The sequence below is a fragment of the Brachionichthys hirsutus genome, chromosome 8 (genome assembly GCF_040956055.1).
Source record: "Brachionichthys hirsutus isolate HB-005 chromosome 8, CSIRO-AGI_Bhir_v1, whole genome shotgun sequence".
NCBI classification, from domain to species: domain Eukaryota; kingdom Metazoa; phylum Chordata; class Actinopteri; order Lophiiformes; family Brachionichthyidae; genus Brachionichthys; species Brachionichthys hirsutus.
This window is the reverse complement of record NC_090904.1, coordinates 1,648,508-1,657,264: the sequence shown is the minus strand read 5'-3', so window position 1 is coordinate 1,657,264 and position 8,757 is coordinate 1,648,508. Positions and strand designations below refer to the sequence as shown.

The 8,757-nt window shown below is 48.3% G+C and overlaps 2 protein-coding genes across 3 annotated transcripts; both read right to left on the bottom strand.

Moving 5' to 3' along the window:
• Positions 1-978: 978 nt before the first annotated feature.
• Positions 979-4,540, bottom strand: cyp27b1 (cytochrome P450, family 27, subfamily B, polypeptide 1). Its single transcript, XM_068742440.1, has 9 exons — positions 4,319-4,540; positions 3,909-4,099; positions 3,639-3,829; positions 3,178-3,378; positions 2,666-2,829; positions 2,422-2,588; positions 2,258-2,339; positions 1,937-2,134; positions 979-1,092 (listed from the first exon to the last, which is right to left on the bottom strand). The coding sequence occupies exons 1-9, from the start codon at positions 4,535-4,537 to the stop codon at positions 979-981; spliced, it is 1,527 nt and encodes a 508-aa protein (XP_068598541.1). The 5' UTR covers positions 4,538-4,540.
• Positions 4,541-5,265: 725 nt separating this feature from the next.
• mettl1 (methyltransferase 1, tRNA methylguanosine) lies at positions 5,266-8,377 on the bottom strand. 2 transcript variants are annotated; one of them, XM_068742731.1, is made up of 6 exons: positions 8,250-8,377; positions 7,845-7,972; positions 7,578-7,762; positions 7,016-7,129; positions 5,913-6,014; positions 5,266-5,628 (listed from the first exon to the last, which is right to left on the bottom strand). In XM_068742731.1, the coding sequence occupies exons 1-6, from the start codon at positions 8,327-8,329 to the stop codon at positions 5,512-5,514; spliced, it is 726 nt and encodes a 241-aa protein (XP_068598832.1). In that variant the 5' UTR covers positions 8,330-8,377; the 3' UTR covers positions 5,266-5,511. The 2 variants fall into 2 exon arrangements, with proteins under 2 accessions (XP_068598832.1, XP_068598835.1); XM_068742734.1 differs by having other exon boundaries at positions 7,578-7,738.
• Between the last annotated feature and the right edge of the window lie 380 nt (positions 8,378-8,757).

The following is an 8,757-nucleotide window of genomic DNA, read 5'->3' as shown; positions in this document are numbered from 1 at the left end:
TTGAATTGACATTTAAAGTTAAGTAACATCATTTCACGTATTGAGGTTGCGTAACTGTCTACGTGGTGATGTCACATCAGAATCTCTGTGCTGTTTATGCACAGAGATGCATAACCCTAACCCCCCCCCCCCCCCCCCCCCCGTCCCAACGAGACAATTATGCATCTCGTTAACGCAAAATAAAAAGGTGATGTAAAATAAATTCTCATTGATTAAGCCAAATAAAATTAACTTAAAAATGTTTAATGACGTTCACAAAATCAGCTTCATAATGCATTGGATTAGAAAAAATACAGATACTGCAGTTTATTACATTCAACGTAATGGCGGCGCATCAATCATCATTCAGATCATAATGACATGAATCCGCATTGGACTGAAACAGAAAATACACTCAATAAGAGCTGAAGATATAAGTGCAGTACCCTGAGAGGTACTTCAGTATCTCAGACTCAGAGTTGTCTCCTGTAATTCTGGATTAGCACACAGACACAGTGTTTTGCTGACATGGCTTGTGTTTAGTTCCGAATGCAGTTCACAATCACATTTAGATTAACTCGACTCAAACAGATCAATGTTAAGTTGCACATTCCACAAAAAACCAACATGGTTTAAGTCACTTTAAGGACCAGATCTGCTGAATGTGCACTCATAGATCTGGACGTGTCTGCTGGATTACTCCTCCCCTCCGTGCAAAAAGTGCCTGACGGTGAATTTATTAAAAGCTATTTCATTTTGGAGTTATTTTTCCCGGTGGAGAAGCTCGGTACTGAGCTGATCTTTAATTCATTCGTCCTTCTCTGCAGGTCAGTCCCGTCACCTTCAGGGTTCAGGGACAGGCTTCTGCGTCGAAGGTTGAATGCCCGTTCTAACGTGAACCAGCGCACGCACACGGCTCCTGTGATAACGGCCGGCGCCGGCGCTCTCCACTGCGGAGAGACTTACAATCTCGTTTGTGCAGCAAGAGACAAGAGTGGGTCATCGTTCAATAAACTGGAGGTTAATGCCATTTCCAGGGACCAGAAGCGTCCGTGTCTTGGGCATCACTGCGATCCCTTCTGGGTCGGGCTTCACTTCAAACTCCATGAGGATCTGGTGGAACCAGAAGCAGAGAAATCTTTGAGTGGAAGTGAGTTTAACGAAAATCTGGCTTCAGTAGTAGAAATCGCCCGTTAATACAGACTGCATTAACACAAAGGTTTAGATCCTCCGCTTTAGTTTTTCATATTACGCCAAGAAAAGAGGATTTGTCAGAAATAATGCTGTTTCCTACAAACTGCATTTAACTGTAAGCAATCTACTCATTGCAGAATCGAAATAATCTGCAGCCTGTTACGGAATCTCCAGTGCGTTGCTTGAGTTTGGTTCAGAAAACAGTTTAAACGCTCTAAAACTAAACGGTAACAGATGGTTAAGCAATTACTGCTGAATGCGTGCATTGAAAAACAGCATCATATCTGTAATGTGATGTAAACGTACCTCGGTTTATACCCATTTATATACCCATTATACCCATTTATATACCCGTTTATACCCATTCATATACCCGTTATACCCATTTATACCCATTCATATTCCCGTTATACCCATTTATATACCCGTTATACCCGTTTATACCATTCATATACCGTTATACCCATTCATATACCCGTTTGTACCATTCATATACCCGTTATACCCATTCATATACCCGTTTATACCCATTTATATACCCGTTTATATACCCATTATACCTGTTTATACCCATTTATATACCCGTTATACCCATGTGCCCCATCAGTTTACCAATAGAAGATTAGTCTGTGAATATGTTGTGTTTCTGACTTGTGTATTTTCTATTGTGCCTCCTTCCTGTCTAATAAAGTTGCTAACTCAACCGGGATGAAGGCTGAATTTGGTTCCCGGTGCTTTTAGAAACGACTCCCGGCTATCTCACCCTGGAGAGCGCGAGGTGGAGCTCCAGCTCGGCGATGCGGCGCCCGATGCAGCTGCGCTTCCCCACCCCGAACGGCACGGAGGCGTACGGGTGGTGAGTCTGGTCCTTGTTCAGCCACCGTTGGGGCTGGAACTGATCTGGATTTGGAAACACGGCTGGATCCCGTGATGTTGCAAAGTGGCACAAGGTGATGAGAGTCTGGATTGGAAACATTCCGCTGTCAGTAGTGAACATTTATAACATTGATTTTCAGCCCAATGCAAGGAACCGCGAGGAAAGTCATTAGTGCACATGGTTTCAGCGTGCCCGAAGCACACGCACCTTTTTGGGGATGAGGTAGTCTCCGACCTGGATGTCTCTCTTGGGAATGACTCTTGCATTGGCGGGAATAACAGGATACAATCTGGAAAGCAAAGCTCCATTTCTTTAAACTCAAAGATTGAATATTGATATTCAGCAAGTTCCCGAAAACCTCTGCGCCATACCGAAGCACTTCTTTGACCGTGGCCTTCAGCAGAGGCATGCGGGCCACGTCTGCTGCCGTTGGGATCTTTCGACCCCCCAATCCGTCGAGCACCTCTTTTCGGAGCAAGTCCTGCACCTCAGGGTGGCGGGACAGCTCGTACAATGACCAGGACATGGTGCTGGAGATCTGGAATAGCGGCCGTGTGCAAGGGGTTGGCCGAAGCGCCTGAAGAACGTGCTGAAGAAAAGAAAGCTTGTCCTCACGGTGTCGACTCCTGCGAGGAGCAGCTCCGTCACGTTGCTGTAGATGCTCTTCATGGGCATCCCTGTCTGTGAGAGGAAGTAGGTCAGGTAGCGGCCCTCCACCTTCTCCCCACGGGCGACCTTCTCAGCTTCAGCCGTCAGCCGCTGGTCGATGTGGTTTTGGGCTGGAAGCGTATAGAGATGAGAGGACATTGTGACGGCGCAGGGACGGGACGCAAAAAGACACAGAACGGGGTTTTGAATCGCTTGACATAATCATTATTGATCAATACTTAACGTAATGCACGGACAAGAAGCAGAATTTCTCACAAATGGGATATTTGTTTGGTAAAAATTGGGTAAAACTTTGGTTCTGATGACCTGTGGGTCAAAGGTTTTAATCTCCTGCTTCCACTTTGATTATTTTAAACATCTCAGACGTGGATAAGTCTTCATGCTCTATGGGTCAGAGGGATGACACCCAGCAACAGCCAATCAGAAACGGAACAAAGTGATAAGAATGATTTACCCACCGAAGTTAAACAAGAAGTCCCAGGACTCGCAGAAGATGTTCCAATTTTTCGGAAACAGGCGGCGCAGCCAAACCGGCGTTGCCATGGTGAGGAGCGTCTTTATAAACATGGTGTTAATGGACTGGATGAAACGCTCCGTCTCCGGAGGGGTGACTTCATCCAGGCAACCGATCCTGGATTCAAACAACACGGAGGAAATGCCTGAGGAACAACAGAATGAGGAGACGGACAAGGTTAGGAATGGAGGGGGGGGGGGCTTGGATCAGGTTCTAACAGCGGTTGATGTTTCAGTGACCACAGTCACTGGGCTGAAGCGGCGTTGAGTCTGGAGGAAAATGAAGGGATGGCGCTCTATAACTGCGGAGGCCCGGAGGCCGGGGAGCGGACCCGGTTCTTTTTCAGGGGGTTCTACCGACATGCTGGACGCGAGCCGGTCTTAAACAACGAAGGGAACCGAAGACCTTCGAGGCCGAAGCGGTAGAACTCGCTGGCCACGTCGCTGACGAAGCCCTGCGGACATCTGCGGAGGCGAAGCTTGGCGATGAGGTCGCCGACCACGCCGTTCAGGGTCTGGTCGTAGGCCTCCGCCGCCTTGGGCCGCAGCATGTGCTTCCCCAGGAGACTCCGGACCGCCTGCCACTCGTCGCCTTCGCTGTGGGAACACGCAGCAGACCCGGGACGCGTCGGGATCCGGTTCTGTCTGGTGCCTCGTGGATCAGAGCGCCACTCACGCCGTGAGGAGGCCGTAGTGATGCCCCCGGAGCTTCCTGTAGTCCTTCCAGGAGGAGAGGTCAGAGCGCATCGGGTGTCGCCCCTCCTGCCTCAGGACCTGCTCGATGAGCGCCGGATCGGACACGTGGACCGTCAGGAGGAAACCAAACCTCGCCTTCCAGATGGGGCCGTACCGGCGCAATCCTTCCACCTGGGGGGGGGGGGCGCAGGAGAGGCGTGAACAACAACACCGCACGCGCGCACGCACGCGCCCAGGTGCGCACCCAGATGCGCCTTCGCCGTTAAGCCTAATTTGATCTGAAGCGCATCGATCTTTATTGAAATAATTTTCCATATTGATGCAGCCCGAACGGCGTGTATTACTGTTACATTACTGCAGTATTACTTCGTTACTTTTGCACCGTTTTACCTGCAACTCGTGTAACCGGGACAGTCCGTGTCGGCCGAACAGTTTCCAGGCGAAGCCGACGAACGACGGGCCCGGGACGTTGCTGAGAGTCTTCACCGGCGCCTGGTCCGACGCGCCCGGGGCCGCGCACGGGGCCGCGCACGGGGCCGCGCACCTCTCCAGCCACCTGGCCAGGAGGGACGCGCTCCGGCCGGTGGCTCGCTGGACTTGCTGCAGCATCCTCCTCACGGCGATCGCGACGCGGTGGCCGGACGGGGCTCCTCTTCATTCCTGCACCGGAGGCCATATTTATAACGCGCGACCCGCTCCTCGAAGCCACCGAGATAAGGATGTCAAACGTATCGATCCGGGGCCAATCAGTGGCGCAAACGCATCGAAGGCCCCGCCCCGGTCGGATGGAAGGCGTGTCCAATCAGAGACCTTGATCTCCGAGCAACCCAGAGAGCGCATGCGCAAATCAGATCCTGATCAGACAGACTGATGGATGAACACACCGCGTTTAAAGTCAGCACGCACTTAAACACCTGTCAAAATGTTGTGCGTGTCACAATCACGTCCAATGTCTTTAGAGATAGCAGTAAGCGGATAAACCGATGGATAAAAATAAAAAATTAGGAAAGGAGCGTAGCGTGAGGCGACTGGAACAATTCTTCAATCATTGACACCTAACTGAGCGATTTGTTTTCGCGGGTACGGCAGCACCTTTGCTGACCAAGTGGATTTCCTTGCTCATAAAAATAAATAAATACACGACCTTCATTTGAATTGGATTTTTCCCAAAGCACTGTGTGCACACGGTGTTACGACAACGCGGATGTACCGAGAATCTGCCTGAAAATTAACCAGAAAGCTGAGCTCATCCGGTTACGGCGAACTGCCGGCGACTGTCTGCCCCATTACGGGTTCACGGGGCTCCCGTTGCATGGACGTTAAATGAACCAACCCGGTACCGACTTTGTTTTATAGCTTTACAGGAAACACAAAAGCAGAAATATAAAGTTTGGCAAAATAAACTAAAGATCATTAAAAAGGAAATTTAAAAAAAGGAAAGTAAAAAAAACAAAACAACGAGTCTTGTCTGAACGGAGTCCCAGAATGACTCCGGTTGAAACACATCAGCCATGTGATGAAAACTCATTGCTGTGAATGTTAGAGCCGGACGAAACTGATCCCACGTCCAAACTCATTTCATTTCATTTTGGATCCTCAATCCTCCGGAAAACGGCGAGGAAATTCTTCCCTCTATTTCTTTGGACTTTCTTTCCTTCCTCTGTGCAGGTACCCAAACGATTTACGATGACATCCTCGACCTGACAAAACAACATCAGTTACTTCACTTGTGAAAGACTCCATTCACACTAACAAAAGTTCCAAATTAGGAACCGAATGAGGAAACGTGCTCATTTATCCAGCGGGACATGATGGCGCTGCATCGTGTGAATGCAGCACGAGCTAAAAACGCTACTTGTAAATTCATATTTAGCACACAAGTTCCTTTTGTCAACAAAACTAAGAATGCATGAAAGAATGCATCTCAAAATGTGAAACTACTCGGTGAGCAGTTTGACGTCCGGAACACAAAACATCAACGCACCAGGTCTTCCTCGGGGACCCGCGTGAACAGGGGGTGCTCACTGAAGTGCTTCACCATCCAGACGTGCACCTCCTCCACGTCCGTCATGGTGTACACCAAACCCTAACGGGACCAGACAAGCACAGAGGTCATTCACACAGTTCTGAGGCAGTCAGTCACAGGGGGGGGGGGCGGGGGGGGGCATAAATACACATATTGATCGCAATATGAACTGTTTTCTTGTGTAAATAATGAAAACTAAATTAAAATGGAGAAATGATGTTCCTTCTTCGTTCAGTCAGCGTTTCGGCTTCATGCTGTTTCATCACCTCGGGGGGGGGGGGGGGGGGATAAAAATAACCCACAGACAACACAGAGGTCAATCTTCTGTGTCAGTGCGCTTTACTCTGGAGGCTGGACAGATAACGTTTCTCGAAATGGGATTTCTCAGCAAACGAAGCGCACACATGGACTTTGACCAGACGGGTCAAGGGGCTGCGAGCCCGCTGTCTGACTCTTGTGAAATACTCATTCAGATATAATCGGACAAGATGTTTGAATTGATTTGAAAAGGAACTAGTTTAAATTTGCCTTGCTGCAGGAATTGAGCATTTTCTGAACAACCTCCGTGTGAATGCGTGACCCTGCAGAGCTCCTCCACGTAGGCGGACAGAAACACACCGGCAGGCCTTAATGCATCAATGAACAGCCAGGGTATAGAACGATTGAGCCAAATGGAGACACAAGCCCGCCATTGTAGGTCCCCCTGCTGCTCAGACGGCCTGACGGACCAAATCAGGGTGTGGCCAGGCGGAGATCAGCTGCAGGCTGATCAATCGATTCATTAAATGATGAGCAGAGGGCCAGTTTGACGTGCAACCATAGTTCTGTCAAGTCTATGAAAAGAAAATTCATTCTGCTGCAGTATACGCATGTAAATACAGACGTCCTCCTGTCTGAGCTGTTTTCCCTCAAAGCCAGTTTGTTGTCTTGTTTTTACGATGAACTGATTAGTACTTTATTTAGATATGAAATGCCGCATCCTCCCGGAGATTAACAGCAGCTGCAGAATGCGTGGGATTGGAACCAAACGCCTGCCGATAGAACGGATGCACTGTACGTACCCCGACGCTGAGCGTAAAGGCATACTCGGCCAACAGCGTGGGACTAATGATCCTCCATTTGTGCTTGGTCTTCTTGAAGTGAGGATCGGGGAAGAGGAAGAACATCTTACTGAGCTGCAAAACACACACAGAAAAAGGTTTCGTGAAAGAAAACAAAGACTCTTAAAGTCATTACTTCATCAATCACACAAAGACGTACTATTTTGTTTTTATCGACTGTGATACTGCGGTTTAAAAATATATGACTGTCATCACTTAAAGGTGCCCCCCCCCCCCCCATTATAAAATGTGGTTGGATTTTTAGCACCAATGACTGCAGAAACTGGAATTTCCCGCCATGCCTTTAACAAATGTAAAAGTAAAGGCCCCATTGATATTAGTGTGGCTGACAAACCGGTTAAAATAAATAATGTGGTGATAATGATGGGGGGGGGGGGGGGGGGGGCTGCCGCCGCCTCAGGGCTGGTGGAAAAACCTTTCCAGTTTAAATGACTTTGGGTTAAAATTATAGCAGGGGGGTGTGGGGGGGGATCACGCATCCCTGCAGGAAAAGCCAACTTACCTGTCCTTTACGAAAGAAGTTGGGAAGGTACTTCATCGCGTTACTGCGAAGGCAGGCGACGTTCTGGTAGCTCCCTGGTTCCGAGGCCCGCAGCGACTGGATACGATCCTGAACATAATCGGAGACTTTCACTCGGATCTCCAGCCCCAGGATGAGCTTATCTGGGAAGAGTGGCGATAACTCCACTGGATGACACGGATGGAGATGAATGAGGGCGGCATGAGGTCAAGAAACAGAACCATGACCTGCAGGTGTTATAACAGCTACCTAGAAGCCCCCCGTAGCCACATCCAACATCTGCAAACTCAACTCGGGGAGTGTCTTCCTCAGAGGAGTCGGCAGCGAAGAAGTCTGGATACAGTTTGGACCAGTCCATCTCTGCTGGGCACACTGGGCTGGGGAGTGAAGCGGTGTTTAATGGGACTTCCGCTAACATCCGGTAATGTGCTATAATACAGAGTTATTTAGAAATATTGATTTAGAAAAAAAAAAACTTTTTATACATTTCCTAAAACCCCAAACTTCGGAATAAATAAAGTATTATCTAAAAAAAAAACATATGTGGGACAATACTTGGATAAGGCTGCACATCAGCAGCTACTTCCACATTCACAGCCGGAACTGACAGCGTTAGCTAGCGAGCAGAGCCGGTTCGGAGGTGACGTCACTCACTAATCGAACGTGTGGTAGGCCATCGGGTTCGAATGGGCTCGCTGTCTGTAGTAACGTTTCTGCGGCATCGACAGACTCATGTTGGACTGAAACAGAGACGTCTCTCCACGAGCGACCCACTCCGTTATTCAGCATTGACGCGAGTGGTGCGTCGCGGCGTTCTTACGTCATCACCCAGCGTCGCGGGTGGGATGCGCTCAGGATGAATTCGCCGTCTTTACTTTGCTGAATAAAGATCGTTTTGGCCGATTGAAAATCAAAATCAAAAAATAATTAATCAAAACAACGTTAAGAGTATGAATGTATTGTCACCATCAAAATCTCTTTTTAGCTTCAAATCCATATCATACTAAATGTACCAATATACATTTTAATAACTTATATTTAAAACTTGCATTTTCGCTTTTTACCCAAGAAGACTATTTCTTGCCAGACCTCAAGGAAAATATGTAAAAATCATAATTAAATGCTTGACATTGATGGAACCAAAAACAACCACAGTTTTGCT